General features: G+C 56.4%; 2 protein-coding genes across 23 annotated transcripts in view; both read left to right on the top strand.

Annotated features, from left to right (window-relative positions):
* Positions 1–6318, top strand: part of TCF3 (transcription factor 3) — a 42618-nt gene extending 36300 nt beyond the window's left edge. For 4 of the 22 annotated variants that reach the window (XM_030795892.1, XM_030795891.1, XM_030795903.1 and 1 more), the window contains 3 exons: positions 182–317; positions 483–718; positions 3756–6318. In XM_030795892.1, coding sequence (XP_030651752.1) covers positions 182–317; positions 483–718; positions 3756–3898 — 515 coding nt within the window. In that variant the 3' untranslated portion in view covers positions 3899–6318. Of the gene's footprint in view, positions 1–181; positions 719–3126; positions 3396–3755 lie in introns of those variants that run through there. The other 18 variants (XM_030795908.1, XM_030795896.1, XM_030795904.1 and 15 more) reach the window with 15 other exon arrangements.
* Positions 6319–10110: 3792 nt separating this feature from the next.
* On the top strand, positions 10111–17927 carry LOC100605939 (cytochrome b-c1 complex subunit 10). The gene is made up of 3 exons (XM_004091078.3): positions 10111–10262; positions 16398–16546; positions 17760–17927. Exons 1-2 carry the CDS (start codon positions 10213–10215, stop codon positions 16516–16518), a joined length of 171 nt encoding a protein of 56 aa, XP_004091126.1. The 5' UTR covers positions 10111–10212; the 3' UTR covers positions 16519–16546; positions 17760–17927.
* Positions 17928–22735: the final 4808 nt, after the last annotated feature.

Raw genomic sequence — 22735 nt, forward strand, 5'->3', positions numbered from 1 at the left:
TGGTAGCTACACATGGCGTGAGGTAGGGATCCAGTTCTGGTTGTTGGTTTTTTGTTTTTATTTTTGGCCAAGACGTGGTTTTTCCAGGAAAGCCCAAGCCCCTCTCACCACAGGAGCACACAGAGATATGTCAGTTGGCCCTGGAGGCCGACGCAGGCCCCTGACCCCAGGCCTGTTGCAGGGCTAGGGCGAGCAGGTGCCACGGCGGCTGCCGGCGAGATCAAGCGGGAGGAGAAGGAGGACGAGGAGAATACGTCAGCAGCTGACCACTCAGAGGAGGAGAAGAAGGAGCTGAAGGCCCCCCGGGCCCGGACCAGGTGCCAACCCACCCCTCGGCCCTCCCCACCCCCACCCCATCAGGATACACACGTGCACAGGCCACACGCACACCGCACCCACTCTGGGAGGCCGTCGGCGGGCCCCACGCTCTTCCCCCAACCTCACTGTCTCCCTCTGGCCCCCTCCCGGCGCCCTCCCCGTAGCCCAGACGAGGACGAGGACGACCTTCTCCCCCCAGAGCAGAAGGCCGAGCGGGAGAAGGAGCGCCGGGTGGCCAATAACGCCCGGGAGCGGCTGCGGGTCCGCGACATCAACGAGGCCTTTAAGGAGCTGGGGCGCATGTGCCAACTGCACCTCAACAGCGAGAAGCCCCAGACCAAACTGCTCATCCTGCACCAGGCCGTCTCGGTCATCCTGAACTTGGAGCAGCAAGTGCGAGGTCAGTGGGGGCGCGGGCCACCAGCGTCCCCGCAGCGCCACCCTCCCTTGTGTTCCTGCCCTCACTCTCCTTCCCCGCCCGCCTTCCTGGAGCCAGCCCTCCCTCTGCAGCAGTTGCCTCCTTGCAGTGACTGTGCCCTTCACCCCCCTGACCACACTGCCATGACTGTCCCCTCCTGACTGCTGGCCCTTCTCCCTGCCTGCCTCAGCATCCCCTCCACAGTGGGAGGACTGGACTCTTTCTGGAACCCTAGTCCTGCAGGCCTGGGCTCTGTGGCTCAGAACTGCATCTCCCGGCTCCAAGGGCTCCCACCTGCCCTGGTCTTCCTTTCTTGGGAAGCCCAGAACGCAGCTCACAGAGGCAGTGTACCCCGAGCCCAGAGACAGGAGCTGGTGTGCAAACCACCCTGGCCTCTTCCCCTCAAGCAGATGCCACGCAAGGCCACATGAACCCGTCCCCTGCCTCTGACTCAGTTTCCCTCTCTGAAGGTGGGTGTTAATCACCCCCATTTCCCAGGGCCAGGGGGGTGAAGGATACAGACAGACCCTGTCCCCACCCCCAGATGTGAGCTGACTCCTTCTCCCTGCTGGCGGCTGCTTCCTTAACTCCTTCCTCTCCTCGCCTGCACCCCGTTAACCCTTTCTCTCCTGCAGCACTGTTGCTGGGACCGGAGCCAGAGCCCCGGCCCGGCCCACCCGCTGTCCCCTCAGCTCTAAGGTTTCCGAGTCTCCGCAGCCGTGTGTGGCACGCCTCACACCCCCCAAGCCCGCCTCTCTGCTGTCTGCCTTCCGCTCTCCCCTCCATCCCGCCCGTCCGTCCCTCTGCTTCCCGTGGCAGCCCCTCCTCACCTCGCACTTGCTGCCCGAGCACCGGGAGCGGCTGGGCTGCAGCCTCAGGGCGTTTCCTCCCGCAAAGCCCCCCGTCAGGGCTTGCGGGAAGAAACCAGACCTGGGAGCATGCAGCCCCTGGTCCTGTCAGTTTGGTCTGTGCGCTTGTCCTGGGCTCCAGGGGCCGCCCCCGCCACCTGGAGGGATCCCCTCAGGCCCCTAAGGCACGGCGGGCAGGCAGGTGGGTGAGGTAGCCCCCTAGAGACTAAGACAGGGTACCAGGCGTGCTGGGCACTGGGCCAGGCCTTTGCCCATTTCATCTTCACCACAACCCAGAGCAGTGGGTGCCCCGATGGGGACCGGCATCCATTCTACCAAGTAGGAAGCCGGGGAACAGAGCGAGGTCGCCCGTGCAGGGCGGTGCAGCACAGAGGCCTGGGCCGGGACCCGCACCCCCACGGCAGCAGCAACAGCGCTCACTCGCCAGCTGCATGCGGCACGGCCGGAGAGGGGCTCAGCCTTGGGCCTGGCACGGAACAGGCTCTTGGAACCTCAGAGCTCCTACTGCGACCATTCACGGTGGCAGTGACAACGGGGTTCCCAGAGGCCTAGGGAGCCGGCGTTCCCAGCCAGGGGCAGGTGCGACAGGGGAGGGCTCATCTTGGGGCAGCCGGAGTTCACTGTAGGGGGCGGGTGCATTTCTGAGGCTCCTCCTCAGGGTGTGCGGGTCTCGGCGGATGGGAGCTGCTTTGCTTCATGTGAGCCCGGACTCTGAGTCCTGGACTCCCCAGTCCCGGGTTTTTGGAGTGGCCCAGGCATTTGCCTGCTGAGCCCGTGTCTAAAAGGCCTCCTCTGTCCACAGTGGGTCTGGCCAGGCCTAGCTGTCCATCACCCCGCAAGCGGCTGCTCTGAGCAGGGAAAGTCAGCATCTTGAGAGGGAAGAACAAAGAGAGGAGCAGGCACTGGGCATCTCCTGCCCCCAGCCCTGCCCTGGGGCCCACAGAGTGAGCAGGGTCAAGGGAGAAGCAGCTACCCTGTGGGCTCCCAGATGGGGAAGTAGGGCCCCACCTCCCTCCACAGAAATGTCTGAGAACAGACAGACCTTGGTTCTTCCTGGGTGTGACCACATCCACAGCCTCCCCTAGAGCTGAGTCTAAGGGCACTTGCACCTGGGCAGCCAGTCACGCACACACACAGGTGCCCCACCATGGGGCTCTGCTGCATTCCAGGGAGTGCGTTCCCTGTGCACACGGAGGAGCACATTTTCATGCATGTGACAACACACACATCAGCATGTGGACCCGCGCTGCTGCCCACACCAACACCAGCCGTGTACCCACACTGCTGCCCATACCCACACCAGCCGTGTACCCACACTGCTGCCCATACCCACACCAGCCGTGTACCCACACTGCTGCCCACAGCAACACCAGCCGTGTACCCACACTGCTGTGCCCACCAACATAAGCCATGTACCCACACTGCTGTGCCCAAGCCGTGTACCCGCACTGCTGCCCACACCAGCACAAACACGAGTAGCTGGATGCCCTCTCCACAACCCAGCCCTGCCCTCCCACCCAGCCTTGGTGCATCACTAACAGAGGCCTCGGTGCTGTGACCCAGCAGTACGGACGAGGTGCTGTCCCTGGAGGAGAAAGATCTGAGGGACCGGGAGAGGCGCATGGCCAATAACGCGCGGGAGCGGGTGCGCGTGCGGGATATTAACGAGGCCTTCCGGGAGCTGGGGCGCATGTGCCAGATGCACCTCAAGTCGGACAAAGCGCAGACCAAGCTGCTCATCCTGCAGCAGGCCGTGCAGGTCATCCTGGGGCTGGAGCAGCAGGTGCGAGGTAGGCTCCCCGGCCAGGGCTGCCCCAGCACCCTCTCCCTTCCCCACACCCAGGTGCAGATGCCAGGGTCCTCCTGTGCTTGCCGCCCCCGGACTGTGTCCATGTCTCTCTTTGTGGCTGGACTCAGACCCAGTGATGTTCCCCAGACACCCCCTGATACCCACTCTTTTCTTTACAACCCTCCACCCCATTCCCCCCAGCCTTCTCAAGGAAGGAGCTGAGAGCCGGAAATACAGGAGGCCACACGTGATGGGGCCCTGCCCCCACCCCCTCCTCCCTGACATCCTACCCCCCACTCCCATCTCATGTCTTCCTCCTCCCGGGGACCGTCTCCCACAGAGCTCTCCCCCCTCCCCCCAGAGCGGAACCTGAATCCCAAAGCAGCCTGTTTGAAACGACGAGAAGAGGAAAAGGTGTCGGGTGTGGTTGGAGACCCCCAGATGGTGCTTTCAGCTGCCCACCCAGGCCTGAGCGAAGCCCACAACCCCGCCGGGCACATGTGAAAGGTATGCCTCCGTGGGACGAGCCACCCGTGCTCAGCCCTGTGCCCTGGGCCCAGAACGGCCACTCGAGACCCCGGGCTTCATCCACGTCCACACCTCACACACCTGTTGTCAGCATCGAGCCAACACCATCCTGGCGAGGTTCGGCGTGATGGGGGCGGCCAAGGTGACGCTGGGTCCAGGAGCTCCCTGGGGCCCTGGCCTACCACTCACTGGCCTCGCTCCCCCTGTCCCCGAATCTCAGCTACCATGTCACCCTGTGACCTGTCCCATGGATCCTGAAACTGTGTCTTGGCCCTGTTGCCTGGGCTGACAGGAGCATTTTTTTTTTTCCAGTAAACAAAACCTGAAAGCAAGCAACAAAACATACACTTTGTCAGAAAAGAAAAAAAATGCCTTAACTATAAAAAGCGGAGAAATGGAAACATATCACTCAAGGGGGATGCTGTGGAATCCTGGCTTACTCTTCAAAAGCCACCAGCAAATTGTGCCTAAGCAAAATATTTTTTTTAAGGAAAATAAAAAGAACATTAGTTACAAGATTTTTTTTTTTCTTAATGTAGATGAAAATTAGCAAGGATGCTGCCTTTGGTCTCTGGTTTTTTTTTAAGCTTTTTTTTTGCATATGTTTTGTAAGCAACAAATTTTTTTGTATAAAAGTCCCGTGTCTCTCGCTATTTCTGCTGCTGTTCCTAGACTGAGCATTGCATTTCCTGATCAACCAGATGATTAAACGTTGTATTAAAAAGACCCCGTGTAAACCTGAGCCCCCCTGCCCCCCCGGAAGCCACTGCACACAGACAGAGCGGGGACAGGCGGCAGGTGTTTTGTTTTTTTGATGTTGGGGGTTCTCTTGGTTTTGTCGTGTGGAAAGTGATGCGTGGGCGTTCCCTGATGAAGGCACCTTGGGGCTTCCCTGCCGCATTCTCTCCCCTCAGGAAGGGGGCTGACCTGGGCTTGGGGGAAGGGACGTCAGCAAGGTGGCTCTGACCCTCCCAGGTGACTCTGCCAAGCAGCTCTGGCCCCCAGGGCTACCCCACATGATGCCTTCCCCAGGCCCCCCTAAGCTGCTCTCCCTTGGAACCTGCACACCTCTCTGAAATGGGGCATTTTGTTGGGACCAGTAATCCCTGGCATGGGGACCACACCCTGGAGCCCAGTGCTGGGGACCTCATGGACACCCTGCCCTTCACTCCTTTGCCCCAGGGACACAGGCTCATGCTCTGCACTCTGGCTGAGGGGATGCCACTCAGGAGCCAGCACAGGACACCCCTCACCCCCCAGCATGTCCCCATTACACCGGAGGGCCATTGTGACATAGACAGGATGCCAGGGGCCTGGCCGGCCTCCCCCAATGCTGGGGAGCATCCCTGGGCCTGGGGCCACACCTGCTGCCCTCCCTCTGCGGGGTCCAAGGGCAAGAGTGGCTGGAGCCACTGACGCCTGGAGGTGGCTTGTCTGAGCCCCATGAAGGCCTTGGGCTGCGCGTCCAACCCTGCTGCAGGACCAGCAGGGTGGCTCCTCGGGCCCATCTGTGTCCCGTGTCCCAGCACCCAGGCCTCTCTCCAGGTCCCCTTTTCTGGTCTTTGCCATGGGGGTAACCAGCTCTTCCCAGCTGTCTGGGGACTGTCTTGGGTTTAAAACTGCAAGTCTCCTACCCTGGGATCCCGTCCAGTTCCACACGAAGTACGGCGATGGTCACTGTGGCACCCACGTGTGGGCCTGGCTAGCTTGGGCGCCTTCATGTGCCCTTCGTGCCCGTCTCTGCATTGAGGCCTTGTGGACCCCTGGGCTGGCTGTGCTCACCCCAGCAGCAGGTCGGGCGTCTCCCGCCGTGCCACCCCTGAGACTCCCACCATTACCCCCAAGAGAGCCTGTACTGCCTGACTCCCCTCCCTAGACTGGCTTGGGAGCCCGGGCCCCATGGCAGATTCAAGGGAAACCGCAAGGCCAGCTCAAGGCCTGGGATCTGCCCCCAGTCCCGACCAGGCGGAGGGGAGGGGCTGTCCGACTGTCTCTCCCTTCTCGGAGGCTTCCCCTGCTCCCCGGGGGTTTGATCTCTTAAGGGCATCTGCCTCTCCCTCGTTTTGCTCCTGGCGCTGCCCCTGGGTCTGGGTGGGCAGTGGCCCCGTAGCCTCTGGAACTGTGCGTTCTGCATAGAATTTAAACGAGATTGACCCACCTCAAGGAGGAAGAAACAGCAGTTCTGGGGGACCACAATTATGGGGGGGTGGGGGGGTGTGCTCTGAGTGCCTCAAGATGGTTTTCAAAAAAATTTTTTTTAAAGAAAATAATTTTATACGTGTCAACACAGCTGGCTGGATTATTGGGACTTTTAAACGATCCTCTTTCAAGTGGATTCAGAGACCTGTCCTGTATATAACAGCACTGTAGCAATAAACGTGACATTTTATAACGATGCTCTGCAGTCCCCGGGTTCTTTCTGGTGTCACATGTTTAGGAAGGGAAGTGGGGGGCAGGGTCAGAGGTCTCGCCCTAAATTCTCGGCCCCTGACGTTCACCTCGGGTGCAGCAAGGACCCTGGTCCGCCGTGTGCACTGGGCTTCCTCGAAGCAACTCCTCACTCTGAGGAGCCCACAGCTCCCAGGGTGGTTGGGAACCTGCACGTGTACTCAGGGCTCCAGGCCACCTGGAAGCAGGATTGGCTCCTGGGGAAAAGCAGCTCCCTGGGGGCTGCACTTGGGCGCGTAGGAACCATCCAGGACCTGTGGTCCTCCCCATCTCCCAACGTCGCCCCGGGCTGTTGGGTCCCACTTCACTGCCCCTTCCTGCTGCCGAGTCGGCTCGAAGTCTGAGCCTGTCACTGCCCCTCTGAAACCTTCCACGGCTCCCTGTTGCTGGCAGCATCGACTCCACACTCCTTAGTGCGGCATTCGCGACTTCCAACCGGACACCCACGGAACCCACGGACAGGGCTCTCGGGGGGAAGGGGTGTGGCAGGACCTGTGGGGGCGCTGCTCATCCCAAAGTGCCCACTGGCATCTGCTGCTCTGCCTAGGGACTTCCCCGCTGCATCTCTGCGAGGACACAGCTGGACTGCCCTGCTCCCCTACGGGGTTGGGGTGGAAGGAGTGCCTTCCTGGCCACTTGGAGGGGGGTAGCCCCCAGGCGAGAGCCCTTTGGCGCACAAGTGTCTTAGGGAGGAGAAGGCTCAGCACAGTGACTCACGCCTGTAATCCCAGTACTTCAGGTGGCTGAGGCGGGAGGATCGCCTGAGGCCAGGAGTTCCAGTCCAGCCTGGGCAACACAGTGAGACCCCATGTCTATAATTTTTAAGGGGAAGAGAGTGGCCAGGAGTTGACAGAAGGTGCTGAGGGGGAGCCCTGTCCACCACTCTACCCAGCTCACCTCTAAATTCATGCTGGAAGACAACTTTTAAAATATACATTGGCCATGCGCGGTGGCTAACGCCTGTCATTCCAGCACTTTGGGAGGCTGAGGCGGGTGGATCACTTGAGGTCAGGAGTTCAAGACCAGCCTGGCCAACATGGTGAAACCCCGTCTCTACTAAAAATACAAAAATTAGCTGGGCATGGTGGCGCATGTCTGTAATCCCAGCTACTTGGGAGGCTGAAGCAGGAGAATAGCTTGAACCCAGGAGGCGGGGATTGCAGTGAGCTGAGATTGCACCACTGCACTCTAGCCTGGGTGACAAAGCGAGACTGTCTCAAAAAATTAAAATTAAATTTGTTGTACCTGGTGACACGCACTTGTAGTCCCAGCTACTTAGGAGTCTCAGGTGGGAGGATCGCTTGAGGTGGCAGTGAACTGTGATTGCACCCCTGCACTCCAGCCTGGGCAACAGAACCAGAACCTGTCTCAAAAGGAAAGGGTGGGCCGGGCACGGTGGCTCATGCCTGTAATCCCAGCACTTTGGGAGACCAAGGCGGGCGGATCACGAGATCAGGAGATCAAGACCATCCTGGCTAACACGGTGAAACCCTGTCTCTACTAAAAATACAAAAAATTAGCCAGGCGTGGTGGTGGGCGCCTGTAGTCCCAGCTACTCCGGAGGCTGAGGCAGGAGAATGGCGTGAACCTGGGAGGCGGAGCTTGCAGTGAGCCGAGATTGCGCCACTGCACTCCAGCCTGGGCGACAAAGCGAGACTGCATCTCAAAAAAAAAAGGGGTGGTGGAGGGGACGTCCAGATGGTCCAACAAAATAACAAAAACCAGCTCAAGAAACAAAAGGGAAGTTCTATGTCATGTTGAATGGCTTCAGGCACAGCTGAATCCAGGCGTCATTACAAATCTCCATCTCTCAGCTCTTATGTCACTGTCTCTGGTGAACTCTTTTTTTTGTTTGTTTTGAGACGGAGTTTCACTCTTGTTGCCCAGACTGGAGTGCAATGGCGTGATCTTGGCTCACCGCAACCGTGATCTCGGCTCACTGCAACCTCTGCCTCCCGGGTTTTCAAGCAATTTTCCTGCCTCAGCCTCCCGAGTAGCTGGAATTACAGGCATCTGTCACCATGTCCGGCTAATTTTGTATTTTTAGTAGAGATAGGGTTTCTCCATGTTGGTCATGCTGGGCTCAAACTCCCAATCTCGGGTGATCTGCCCGCCTCGACCTCCCAAAGGGCTGGGATTACAGGCGTGAGTCACCGCGCCTGGCCCCTGGTGAACTCTTAACGTTGTGGCATCTGGAAACTCTGGGCTGACGTTCCAGCAGCCCTTGTGTTCCTGTCCTTTCTCTTAATAGTCTCTATGTCAGCCCTTGCATCCCACTTTTTTAAGTTTCCACCAGTGGGAAGAGTCTTATTCAGGTGCTCGCTGATCCCAAGCTCGAAAACCGCAAGGCAACTGGAAAGTTCTACAAACAATGCCCAGGGCCGGGCCCGGTGGCTCACACCTGTAATCCCAGCACTTTGGGAGGCGGATCACTTGCAGTCAGGAGTTCAAGACCAGCCTGGCCAACATGGCAAAACCCTGTCTCTACTAAAAATACAAAAACTAGCCAGGTGTGGTGGCTCACGCCTGTAGTCCCAGCTACTTGGGAGGCTGAGGCAGGAGAAGCTTGAACCCGGGAAGCGGAGGTTGCAGTGAGCCGAGATCGCGTCATTGCACTCCAGCCTGGGCCACAGAGCAAGACTCCGTCTCAAAATAAAACAAAAAACAAAAAACAGTGCCCAGACTGTGGTGTCCAAAACCTATTTCCGGCTCCCACTCTGAGTCCTTAACCAGGGATAGGGATGGGTTAGCACCCGCAGCCCCCAGAGAGCTGCAGGCTTGGAGAGTACTGAGGGGCTGATACCAGGAGGACAGGCCAGGGTGGGCAGACGAACCCATGGTGTCCATTCCTTATCACGAGGCCTGCAAGTGACTCTGGCGCCCGAGAGACAAATCACGCCCAGTGCCCCGTCTAGGCTATGGCCTTTCCGTTCACGCTGTAAAGGTGCCTGTGGGTCAGGCAATCCAGGAGGGCTTCCTGAGGGAGGCAACTCTTGAAAATAGGGGAAAAGGCACAAAAGTGCAATGGCGGTGTCTGGGAATATGCCCCTCTTCCCTCTGCCCACACCGGCCCGGTGTGCAGGGGGGAGGCTGGAGGCTGGGAGCTGAGTGAGCATGTACGGTGCTGCGCCGGGTTGTGGGAGAGCAGAGGAAGCAGGGACTGGAGAAAGGCGAGCCCAAGCGAGCCTGGTGCGGTGAAAAGGAGGCAGAAAGACCTGCCAGTCATCAGCTAAGAGCATCCAGAGACGTTCACCATGCACGGAGCCAGGCCTCCCTCTGCTGCCGGAATGAGGAATAACCCAGGCTCGCAAACGGAAACCGGCAAAGAGATTTCCGACAGGGCCTCCAAGCAACGGGCAACACTGAGGCTCAGGGAAGCACTGCCGCTCGACCAAAGTCCGACATTGAATCAGGAACAACGCCTGACGCCTCCAAAAGTGGGCTCCAGTCCCAGCTCTTCCCCTCTGTGTGACTCTGCGCAAGACCCTTCCCCGCTGGACCTCAGTTTCCTTCATTGTAAATAACGTTCTGGCACGTACTAGGCGCACAAAATCACTGGCAGGTAGCCCGGCGGAGCCCAGAAGCACAATCGGCCACCAGACCACGTGGCCAGAAAGCCACGCCCTAACCCCGCCCACTCCGGGCCACCTCTCCGTGGTCGTCCAACCCTCGCCGGAAGTTACTGTAAGTGGCTTCCGGGTCTGCGCGCACAGCGGCGGATGATGTTTTTTTTTCCTTCCCCCCCCACCCCCTTCCCTGCGCGCGTGCGCGCCGCGGCCGCGCCTGCGCAGTGTGGCCGGGTTAGCCGGACAGGGTGACCCTGAGGGTGCGACTCCGCCGCGATGGTGGCCCGGTTCCTGGGCCCGCGCTACCGGGAGCTGGTCAAGAACTGGTGAGGACGCCGCCCCGTGGCCCCATCCGCGCTCCCGCCTCGGCCCAGCCCCGCGCCGCTGCGTTCCGTATTTCTGCGCGTTTCCGGGGGCCGGGCCGGGCCCAGGTCCCTTGTGCCCGGTGACAGAGGGGGAAACTGAGGGCGAGAGGCGGAGCGGCGCGTCCTGGCGTGAACGGGACGTGGCGGACCCAAGGCCAAATCCCAGCGTGCCCGGCTCCGCGGCTAGGCCGCTGCAAGCCTCAGTTTCCCCATCTCTACCGGGGGATCCGAATGGTGACCCCCTGGACGGAAACGCCCAGAAGGCGCCGAGTCCCGATCCCCAGCCCAGCACGCGCATCTTCGGCCTTTGCCACTATTTTGGTTTTTTATGATTTTTAACAAGTAGCGTGAAAGCTTCAGCTGCGCCTCAGCCCACGTGGGCAGCGGGACTGCATAGGGGTGGCGCCCATAGAAGCCGGGCTGGGGGTGGCCTCCGTAGGGTTGTCTGGTGTTTCCACGTTGGGTGTTAAGAAGCAAGGCCTGGCTGGGTGCGGCGGCTCCCGCCTGTGATCCCAGCCCTTTGGGAGGCCGAGGCGGCCAAATCACCTGAGGTCAGGAGTACGAGACCAGCCTGGCCAACCTGGTGAAACCCGCGTCTCCACTAAAAATGCAAAAATTAGCCAGGCATGGTGGTGGGTGCTTCTAATCCCAGCTACTCGGGAGGCTGAGGAAGGAGAATCGCTTGAATCCAGGAGGAGGAGGTTGCAGTGAGCTGAGATTGCGCCATTGCACTCCAGCCTGGGCGACAGAACGAGACTGTATCCCAAAAAGAAAAAAGGAAAAAAAATGCAGCAAGGCCTTAACCGGGTGCAGTGGCTCCGGCCTGTGATCCCAGTGCTTTGGGAGGCCCGGGCAGGAGAATCACTTGAGCCTGGGAGTTCAAGACCATCCTGGACAACACAATGAAACCCCATCTCTAAAAAACAAAAAATTATTAGGGCATGGTGGCATCTGTCTGTAGTCCCAGCTACTGGGGAGGCTAAGGTGGGAGGATCGTTTGAGCCTGGGAATTTGAGACCAGCCTGGGCAACACAGCAAGACCCTGTCTCTACAAAAAAATTTAGAGCTGCTGGGCACAGTGGCTCACACCTGTAATCCCAACACTTTGGGAGGCCGAGGCGGGTGAATCACCTAAGGTCAGGAGTTCGAGACCAGCCTGACCAACATGGAGAAACCCCGTCTCTACTGAAAATACAAAATTAGCCAGGCATGGTGGCGCGTGCCTGTAATCCCAGCTACTTGGGAGGCTGAGGCAGGAGAATCGCTCAAACCCGGGAGGTGGAGTTTGCAGTGAGCTGAGATTGTGCCATTGCACTCCAGCCTGGGCAACGAGAGTGAAACTCCGTTTCTAAAAAAGGAAAAAGCAAAGGCTTATGATCGGGAGCATGTCCGGAAGCCAGAACATACTTCCTCCATCCCAGACTGGGGGACAGGTTGGGGACAGGGTCTGCACGGTGGAGCTGACTGGGACCTTCAAGTGGAACGTGATGGTGGCGTTTTACAGCGTGGGTAACTCAGGCCTGGGATGAGGAAGTCCGCTCCTAGCTGAGCACCCAGCGGCCGATGGTAGCCAATGCAGCCCCTCCCGGGTGCAGCAGGTCCACTTCTGTGTTCAGGCACAGCGGGGACCACCTGTCATCCGTGCTTTCATCCAACAGCAAGCAAGCATTTATTTATTTATTTATTTATTTATTTATTAAATTTATTATTATTATTTTTTGAGACGGAGTCTTGCTCTGTCGCCCAGACTGGAGTGCAGTGGCGCCATCTCAGCTCACTGCAAGCTCTGCCTCCTGGGTTCACGCCATTCTCCTGCCTCATCCTCCCAAGTAGCTGGGACTACAGGCGTCAGCCACCACGCCCGGCTAATTTTTTTTATATTTTTTAGTAGAGACGGGGTTTCACTGTGTTAGCCAGGATGGTCTCGATCTTCTGACTTCGTGATCCACCTGCCTTGGCCTCCCAAAGTGCTGGGATTACAGGCGTGAGCCACCGTGCCCAGCCCAACATTTATTGAGCACCTACTATGTGTTAGGGGCACGCCAATAGACCGAACGCTTGTGGGCGGGCATTCTGGTTGGTGGGCAAGGAAAAGTAAAGAAATGAGACCTGTGGTGTGGGGCTGACCTAAAATAATGAAGTGGGAGAGGAAGGGGTGCAGACACCTGTGTGCGAGGGGCCGTGCAGGGCTGTGCCACCAGGCAGTGGCTTTGGGAGGCTAGGGAGCAGGTCTCATTCCCAGGAGGCACTGTGGGGTTGTGTCTCAGAGTCTCAGACTCAGGACTGAGAGGGCCACAGTTCACCAGCTGGGGACCCTGCAGTCCACACCCCTTCTGGGCCCTGCTGGGGCTTGCTTTGAGGAAGGGGTTGTCATGGCGACGAGGTCGTTGGTCAGTGTGGTCATGGTCTGTATGTCCTTCCTCAGTGGCTAGTGGAAATCAGGTTTTGTGGGCTGTTCCCGCACTGTCCAAATCCACAGGGTCCTACATGGGGTGACCAGGATGATAGGGGAGGCGGAGGCCAGCCCACTGGGCATATGTATGAGCAGGCTTCTCTGGTGATTAATAACCCAGGGCTGGGCGCAGTGGCTCATGCCTGTAATCCCAGAACTTTGGGAGGCTGAGGTGGGTGGATCCCTTGAGGTCAGGAGTTCGAGAACAGCCTGGCCAACAAGGTGAAACCCTGTCTCTACTAAAAATATAAAAATTAGCCAGGCGTGGTAGTGGATATCTGTAATCCCAGCTACATGGGCGGCTGAGACAGGAGAATCGCTTGAACCCGGGAGGCGGGGGTTGCCGTGAGCTGAGATCGTGTCATTGCACTCCAGCCTGGGCGACAGAGCGAGACTCTATCTCAAAATAAATTAAAAAAAATAAAAAATAAATAAATAAATAAATAAACTTATCCAGAATGCCATCAAGACACAGGTGCAAAGATTCCTGCCTTGTTGGTGGCATCTGCCTCCGAGCCAGGTTCCAGGAGCAGCTGTGCGTGCCCCCAGCTGGTGAGCGGGCACCTGGCCTGCACTTGGAGAGTCTCTGGTGAGGCCCCTTGGGGCGTCTCTGGTGAGGCCCCTTGGGGCAATGGGGGCAGGGTTTGTTCATTCGCCTCCAGGAGGAGCGCCCCCTACCGCCCCAACATCCCAGCTGTGTGATTCGCTATGATCCGGGGAGGTGAATCGGATTTTTTTTTTTTCCCCGAGACAGAGTCTCACTGTCGCCCAAGCTAGAGTGCAGTGGCACGATCTTGGCTCACTGCAACCTCCACCTACAGAGTTTAAGTGATTCTCCCACCTCAGCCTCCCCAGTAGCTGGGACTGCAGGGGCGCACCACCACACCGGGCTAGTTTTTGTATTTTTAGTAGAGATGAGGTTTCACCATGTTGGCCAGGCTGGTCTTGAATTCCTGACCTCAGGTGATCCGCCCCTCTGGGTCTCCCGAAGTGCTGGGATTACAGGTGTGAACCACTGCACCCCGCCTGGAACTGGATTTTAATTTCAGCCCTCTGTTGGCCAGCAGTGGGACCTGCAATCGTTATCTAGTGCTGTGTACATAAGAAATGGTCTCCCAAAATTAGCTGCTTAAACCAGCAAATACTCCTTATCTCACAGTTTCACTGGGTGCACCAAGTCCACTCCTCAGGCTCTCTTGTGAGGCTGCAGTCTCATCCGAGGGTGTGACCGGGCAGATCCGTTTCCAAGATCACTCATGGGGTTGTTGGCTGGACTCATTTCTTTCTTCCCTTTTTTTTTTTTTTTTTTTTTGAGACGGAGTCTTGCTCTTTCGCCAGGCTGGAGTGCAGTGGCATGATCTAAGCTCACTGCAAGCTCCGCCTCCCAGGTGCATGCCATTCTCCTGCCTCAGCCTCCCAAGTAGCTGGGACTACAGGCACCCGCCACCTCGCCTGGCTAATTTTTTATTTTTTTGGAGACGGAGTCTCACTCTGTCGTCCAGGCTGGAGTGCAGTGGCGTGATCTTGGCTCCCTGCACGCTCCACCTCCCAGGTTCACGCCATTCTTCTGCCTCAGCCTCCCGAGTAGCTGGGACTACAGGCGCCCGCCAGCACGCCCGGCTAATTTTTTGTATTTTTAGTAGAGACGGGGGTCTCACCGTTTTAGCCAGGATGATCTTGATTTCCTGACCTGGTGATCCGCCCATCTCGGCCTCCCAAAGTGCTGGGATTACAGGCGTGAGCCACCGTGCCTGGCCCAGTTTTTTATATTTTTAGTAGGACGGGGTTTCACCGTGTTAACCAGGATGGTCCCGATCTCCTGACCTCGTGATCCGCCCGCCTCGGCCTCCCAAAGTGCTGGGATTACAGGTGTGAGCCACCACGCCTGGCCCTCATTTCCCTCTTAGCTGGAGGCTGCCATCAGTTCTCTGCTATGTGGGTCCCTTCATAGGGCAGCTCACAGCATGGCAGCTGGCTTTTCCAGAGGCAGCTAGAGGTTGCACAAAGGTGCCCAAGATGGAAGCCAGTCTTTTTCTTTTTCTTTTTCTTTTTTTTTTTTGAGACAGAGTCTCACTTTGTCGCCCAGGCTAGAGTGCAATGGTGCAATCTCGGCTCACTGCAACCTCCACCTCCTGGGTTCAAGCGATTCTCCCGCCTCAGCCTCCCAAGTAGCTGGGATTACAGGCATCCACCACCACGCCCAGCTAATTTTTGTATTTTTAGTAGAGACGGGGTTACACCATGTTGCCCAGACTGATCTTGAACTCCTGACCTCATGTGATCCACCCGCCTCGGCCTCTCAAAGTGCTGGGATTACAGGTGTGAGCCACCATGCCCAGCCTCTTTTTCTTTTTTAATTTTAATTTTAATTTTTTTTGAGATATGGTCTCATATTTACCCAGGCTGGAAGGCAGTGGTGTAGCAGCCGTTCATTGCAGCCTCTGATTCCTGGGCTCAAGAGATCCTCCTGCCCCAGCTTTCCTAGTACCTGGGACTACTGGCATGTGCCACCACACCTGGCTAATTTTTTTTTAAATTTTGTGTAGAGATGGGGTCTCACTTTGTTGTCCAGGCTGGTCTCAAACTCCCAGGCTCAAGTGAGCCTCCTGCCTCAACCTCCCAAAGTGCTGGGATTCTCCTTGTGAGCCTCCGTGCCTGAAGCCAGTCTTTTGTCACCTGACCTCGGCAGTGAGGCCTCATTGCTCGTGCTGCATTCTGCGCATTAGAAGCCTGTGCCCGGCTGGGCGCAGTTGCTCACGCCTGTAATCCCAGCACTTTGGGAGGCTGAGGCAGGCAGATCACGAGGTCAGGAGATCGAGACCATCCTGGCGAACACGGTGAAACCCCGTCTCTACTAAAAATACAAAAAATTAGCCGGGCGTGGTGGCGGGCGCCTCTAGTCCCAGCTACTCAGGAGGCTGAGGGAGGAGAAAGGCGTGAACCCGGGAGGCAGAGCTTGCAGTGAGCTGAGATCCCACCACTGCACTCCACAGCCTGGGCAATAGAGCGAGACTCCATCTCCAAAAAAAAAAAAAGAAGCCTGGGCCCAAGTAACACTGTGTGAGGGCGTGAACGCCAGCAGGTGGGCTTGCTGGGCCTTCCTAGAATCTGCTGGTCCCAGGCAACTCGGAGGAACTCTCACAGCGTGTGCCGTGGTGGGCAAGAGCGTGGGCTTGGAACCTGAGGCCTCGATCCTCACCAGCTGTGTGGCCTCAGGTGAGGGCCTCGCCCTGTCTGTTGCTTGGTGTCCTCACCTGGGAACAGGGACTGTGATGGCGGCACTTGCCTGAGTCCTGCAGCTGTGGCGGGGATGGATGAATTTCTGCAGACTGCAGCAGACCGGACCCATCATCATGGTGGTTGCAAACTTACAAACACCTACACATGCCCCAGGCCCAGCCTCCCCCCAGCTCCGCTCCCACCACGGCAGCCCCTTGAACAGTTACTGGCTTCCTGAGAGCCAGCAGTGTGGGCAGGGCCTGTGCTGCTTGTGCCAGCCCGCAGGGCCCACAGCACTGGGCGGGCACAGGTGCCAGGCCCGTGCCTCACCTATCACCACTCAGGATGGGGGGCCAGGGGTGGGCAGGAGAGGGTCTTGGAGAAAGCGTCCAGAGCAGGCCTGACCATCCCCTCTCCTCTTGCAGGATCCCGACGGCCTACATGTGGGGCGCTGTGGGTGCGGTGGGGCTGGTGTGGGCCACCGATTGGCGGCTGATCCTGGACTGGGTACCTTACATCAATGGCAAGTTTAAGAAGGATAATTAATTACACAAACCCTTCACAGACCCCTCTGGTAAGTTTCAGTGGGTTGCAGTGGGTGGACTGCATGGTGGCCGGATGGCGGCCAAAGAGTGGGTTCTCCAGGCTCCCAGAGCCAGGGCGGCAGGCCTCAGTTTCCCCTGGAGAGGCCTCTGCATTCGAGAATGGGGCCCTGGGTGCCCTTTCTGGCATCTCCCGCCCACGGGCACAGAACTGTCTGCCCCGTAGCCTTGGGTTGTGTGACTGGGGCATGGGCCTTTCCCTCTCTCTGGACAATCCCAGTTAGTCTTCGAGGCAGACCCTGTTTCCATCTCAGTGGGCACCCCAGCCTGAACTGGGTGGGGGCCCATGTTACAGACAGATGGGGAAGGTGGAGGCTGGCCCACAGTGGCTGGCCACCCCATGCGCTCTTGCAAGCACCTATGAGGCCCTGGACGCATCCACTTGTTTCTCCAGCGTGCCAGCTGCCCTCTTAACCACAGTGCCTGTGGCATCTGCCCAGTGCCCACATGACAGTCCCATGTGGCCCTGCTCTTACACCCCCATTTTCCAGGTGCCTGCCTGAGGCCTGAGGCCATGCCACTGTTTGAACCTGGGCCTCAGAGCCCTGCTCTGGTCTGTGTTCCTCCCTACTGCATGGAGCCCGGGGCCTGTGCTGCATCGGTGTTCCTGCCAGGCTCTTGTCCCAGGCCACTTCTGCAGCCAGCTTCATATGGAAGGGACATTTCTTTTTTTTTTTCTTTTTCTTTTGAGACAGAGTCTCGCTGTGTTACCAGGCTGGTATACGGTGGCGCAATCTCAGCTCACTGCACCCTCTGCCTTCCGGGTTCAAGCGATTCTTGTGCCTCAGCCTCCCAAGTAGCTGGGACTACAGGTGCCCACCACTACATGCAGCTAATGTTTTTTTTTTTTTTTTTTGAGACAGAGTTTCGCTCTTGTTGCCCAGGGTGGAGTGCAATGGCGCGATCTTGGCTCACTGCAACCTCCACCCCCCGGGTTCAGGCGATTCTCCTGCCTCAGCCTCCTAAGCAGCTGGTATTACAGGCATGTGCCACCACACCTGGCTGGTTTTGTATTTTTAGTAGAGACGGGGTTTCTCCATGTTAATCAGGCTGGTCTCAAACTCCTGACCTCAGGTGATGCGCCCGCCTCGGCCTCCCAAAGTGCTGGGATTAGAGGCGTGAGCCACTGCGCCCAGCCTGGAAGGGACACTTCTACTCACCCTGCCTCGTCCACTCTCCCTCCAGGTGTCTGGTGGCGCCAGCTCCTCCCACCGCAGCGCCTGCTGCATCTGGAGCAGCCCAAGCCTCAGGATGGACAAGAGGAAATCCACAGCTCAACTTCAGACTTCTTAAGTTTCTGAAAACAGCTTGGATATTTTAATGCACGTTGCATTAAACGTCACTGAAACCTGCTCCGTGCCCGGATGTTGGTCGTGCTGGTGGCGTGGTTACTGTGACTGTAGCTGGAGTGGCACAGGTGACCCAGGCGTCCTTTCAGCTCCAGAATGTTGCAAATCTAGGAGAGTTTTCCAATGGCTGACAGAAACTGCTTATTTAAACTGTTTCATAAGTAATATCTGCAGTATGCTTGTCCATTGCTGCCTTAACAAGTTACCCCACACGTAGTGGCTTAAAGCAACGAACATTCACTATCTCACAGTCTGTGTCAGTCGGGGATTTGGGAGTGATGTATGTGGGTGGTTGTGGCCCAGAGTCTCTCATGAGGTTGCAGTTAAGACATCAGCCAAGGCCACTTCGTCCGAGGAAGGCTCAACTGGGGCTGGAGCCACTTCCAAGCCAGTGCCTTCACGTGGCTGTCGGTGACAGCCGCAGTTCCTTCCCATGGGGACCCCTACACAAAGCTGCTTGAGCATCCTCACAGCATGGCCTCTGCCTTCCCTAGAGCAAGTGAACCAAGGGAGAGGAAGGAGAAAGCTACAGTGCTTTTATGACCCACCCTGAGAAATCTCACGCGGTCACTTCCACCACACCTTGTTTATCAGAAGCAAGCCCCCGAGGTCCAGCCCACATGGAAAGGGAGGAGAATGAGGTTCTGTGTTTTGAAGGGAAGAATATCAGAATTGGTAGACATTTCAAACCATACATTAGGGGTACAAAAATGAAAAGGCTGGGAGTGGTAGCTCATGCCTGCAATCCCAACAGTTTGAGAGGCAGAGGAAGGGGCATCACTTGAACCAGGAGTTCAGTACTAACCTGGGCAACAAAGAGGCCCCCGTCTCTGATAAAAAGAAAAAAAAATGAAAAAAATGAACAGGGCCGGGCGCGGTGGCTCACGCTTGTAATCCCAGCACTTTGGGAGGCTGAGGCGGGCGGATCACGAGGTCAGGAGATCGAGACCACAGTGAAACCCCGTCTCTACTAAAAAATACAAAAAATTAGCCGGGCGTGGTGGCGGGCGCCTGTAGTCCCAGCTACTCGGAGAGGCTGAGGCAGGAAAATGGCGTGAAGCCGGGAGGCGGAGCTTGTAGTGAGCCGAGATTGCGCCACTGCACTCCAGCCTGGGCGACAGAGCGAGACTCCGTCTCAAAAAAAAAAAAAAAAAAAAGAAAAAAAAAGAAAAAAATGAACAGGTATAAAAAGAGAATATGGTACAAAGTCACACTCCCTGATAGAGCTGCCCAGTTTTTTCCAGCTCTTGCCAATCTCTGAGCCGAGACTGCACCACTGCACTCTAGCTTGGGCAACACAGTGAAACTCAATAAAAAAAAAAAAAAAAAAAAAAATCCTAGACATACTGTCTGCATACATAAGTGTGTTGACGGAAATAGCCATTATATCAGTCTGCTAGGGCTGCCATAACAAAATACCACAGATTTTGCATGGCTCAAACAACACAAATTTATTTTACTTATTTTTTTTTAAAGACAGTCTTGCTCTATTGCCCAGGCTGGAGTGCTGTGGCATGCTCTTGGCTCACTGCAACCTCTGCCTCCTGGGTTCAAGCAATTCTCCTGCCTCAGCCTCCAGAGGAGCTGGGATTACAGGTGCCCACCACCACACCTGGCTAATTTTTTGTATTTTTAGTAGAGATGGGGTTTCACCATGTTGGCCAGGTTGCTCTTGAACTCCTGACCTCAGGTGATCCGCCTGCCTCAGCCTCCCAAAGTGCTGGGATTAACAGCTGTGAGCCACTGCACCAAGCCTATTTATTGATTTATTTTTGGAGATGGAATCTCACTCTGTCACCCAGGTTGCAGTGCAGTGGCATGATCTTGGCTCACTGCAACCTCTGCCTTCAGGGTTCAAGTGATTCTTCTGCCTCAGCCTCCCGAGTAGCTGGGATTACAGGTGCCTGCCACCACGCCCTGCTAATTTTTGTATTTTTAGTAGAGATGGGGTTTTGCCATGTTGGCCAGGCTGGTCTTGAAATGACCTCAGGTGATCTGCCCACCTCGGCCTCCCAAAGTGCTGGGATTATAGGCGGGAGCCACTGTGCCCGGCCAGATTTTGTTCTGATTTTTAAAAAAACATTGGCCAGGGGTCTGTGCGTGGTGGCTCATGCACCACTGCACTCCAGCCTGGGTGACAGAGCCAGACTCTGTCTTAAAAAATATATAAAAAGTAAAAAAAAAAAAAAATTGTCTGCAGGCTAAGTGTAGTGGCCCACACCTGTAATCCCAGCACTTTGGGAGGCCACGGTGAGAGGATCGCTGGAGCCCAGAAGTTTGAGGCTGCGGTGAGCCATGATTGCGCCACTGCACTCCAGACTGGGTGGCAGAGTGAGACCCTGTCTCAAAAAAGAAATTGTGTGGCTTAAGCCCTGAATCTGTAGGTTACCAGACCCCAGTAGCAATGAGCTTCCCCTGCCTATTTCTGTATCTACTGTCCTGGCACTTAAGTCCTGGAAGGGAAGGCAGAGACTTCAGCATGGTGGCACTGAGGCCCTCGCCAGCCCAGGAGGTGACAGGAGCTGGTGGATGGGGTCCTGGGTTTATTGCCACGCTGAGTCACCGGACTCTGCTGTAAAGAGGAGCAGTCTCTTGGCCCCATTAGCCATTTATTCAGTCATTTGTTTCTACCAGCATCCACTCAAGGACAGTTTTTCTTTTTTCTTTTTCTTTTTTTTTTTTTTTTTTTGAGACAGAGTCTCGCTCTGTTGCCCAGGCTGGAGTGCAGTGGCGCCATCTCAGCTCACTGCAACCTCCACCTCCCGGGTTCAAGCGATTCTCCTGCCTCAGCCTCCCGAGTAGCTGGGACTACAAGCGCCCGCCACCACACCCAGCTAATATTTTGTATTTTTTAGTAGACACGGGGTTTTGCCGTGTTAGCCAGGATGGTCTCGATCTCATGATCCACCCGCCTCGGCCTCCCAAAGTGCTAGGATTACAGGCATGAGCTACCACGCCCGGCCTTGATGACATTTTTTCTACAGAGTATAAATCATTTATAAACTGTAATTTTGTTGCTCAAGTTGTCCTCTCTGTTTGGCCATCGTGAGCCCCTTCCAAATGGGCTCCTGTGTGCATTTGATATGTCCCGGGTCATTTTTTCTGTTACTGAGGTGAAATTCACATAACATAAAATTAACCATTTTAAAGTGTGCAATGAAGTGTTTTAATACATTCACATTGGTATGCAGCCACCGCGCCCAACCTGGAATTGGCCATTTTAAAGACTGTTTTATCTACTTACTTATTTTAGACAAGGTCTCGCTCTGTCAGCCAGGCTGGAGTGCATTGTCACAATCATAGCACAATTTTAGAAATAATCTTGGCCGGGTGCGGTGGCTCACGCCTGTAATCCCAGGACTTTGGGAGGCCGAGGCAGGTGGATCACCTGAGGTCGGGAGTTTGAGACCAGCCTGACCAACATGGAGAAACCCCGTCTCTACTAAAAATACAAAATTAGCTGGGCATGGTGGCGCGTGCCTGTAATCCCAGCTACTTGGAAGGCTGAGGCAGGAAAATCGCTTGAACCCAGGAGGCGGAGGTTGCAGTGAGCCGAGATCGCACCATTGCACTCCAGCCTGGGCAACAACAGCGAAACTTCATCTCAAAAAAAAAAAAAAATTAAAAAATTAAATTAAAAAATAAATAAATACATAAATAAATAATAATCTCCCAGCCGGGTGTGGTGGCTCATGCCTGTGATCCCAGCACTTTGGGAGACTGAGACAGGCAGATTGCTTGAGCTCAGGAGGTTACAGTGACCCAAGATCACGCCACTGCACTCTAGCCTAGGCAACAAAGTGAAACCCTGTCTCCAAACAATAATAATCTCCCTTGCATGGGGGCAGGCCTTGCGCTGGCTGCCCTAGTCAAGTACCATGGCTGGTTCTGGGGTGTAACTGCCTGGCTTTGAGTCCACGGCATAGCCTTTCCTGTCTCCGTGGGAGCACTGATTCTTCCATGGCAGCCCAATGCTATGGGGCCTCCGTCTCAGGCCAGTAACCAGCTACTGAGCTTCTCAGGAGACAGAGCTGGCTGTCTCACCTCACCTCACCACGAGGTGGGGTGAGCGGGGCATCCGACCATCATCCACCCATCCATCCTGATTTATTCAGTGCTTCAGTGGTCAGCACAACATCCCGAAAATGTGCCCATTCCGCCGGCCGCTGTGGCTCACACCTGTAACCCCAGCACTTAGGGAGGCCGAGGTGGGCGGATTACTTGAGGTCAGGAGTTCAAAACCAGCTGGCCAACAAGGTGAAATCCCATCTCTTCTAAAAATTCAAAAAAAATTAGCCGGGCGTGGTGGCGAGCGCCTGTAATCCCAGCTACTCGGGAGGCTGAGGCAGGAAAATTGCTTGAACCCGGGAGGCGGAGGTTGCAGTGAGCCCAGATCACGCCATTGCACTCGAGCCTGGGCAATAGAGCGAGACTCTGTCTCAATCAGTCAATCAATCAATCAATAAATGAATGTGCCTGTCCTACTCCCTGGAACCTGCAGCTAAAGGGACTTTGAAAATGGGATGAGATCTTCAGACGGGAGAGCATCCCAGATTGGGTGGACCCAGTGTCAACAAAGGAGTCCTTAGAACCAGGACAGTGTCTCCAACTGGAGGCAGGGGAGCACGACAGCTAGACTCGGTCCTTGAACACCTCTGCAGGCCTGCCCAGCCCTAGCCTTGGGAGGGATGCTGTCAGGGGGAACTGGTTGGGGGCAGTCCACCCGTTTCCCTTTCAGGATCCCTCTGGCTGGCTGGGGAAGGGGTTAAGGGGAGACAACAGGGGGTGGGCGATTCCACAGGAAGGTCCTGG

This window comes from Nomascus leucogenys, chromosome 17, assembly GCF_006542625.1.
Source record: "Nomascus leucogenys isolate Asia chromosome 17, Asia_NLE_v1, whole genome shotgun sequence".
Taxonomy (NCBI): Eukaryota; Metazoa; Chordata; class Mammalia; order Primates; family Hylobatidae; genus Nomascus; species Nomascus leucogenys.

Bases quoted from the DNA above. Each gene is read 5' to 3' on its own strand.
- LOC100605939 (XM_004091078.3), top strand. From the start codon at position 10,213: ATGGTGGCCCGGTTCCTGGGCCCGCGCTACCGGGAGCTGGTCAAGAAC. The intron at 10,263-16,397 runs GTGAGGACGCCG...CTCCTCTTGCAG, and splicing joins CGGGAGCTGGTCAAGAACTG to GATCCCGACGGCCTACATGT.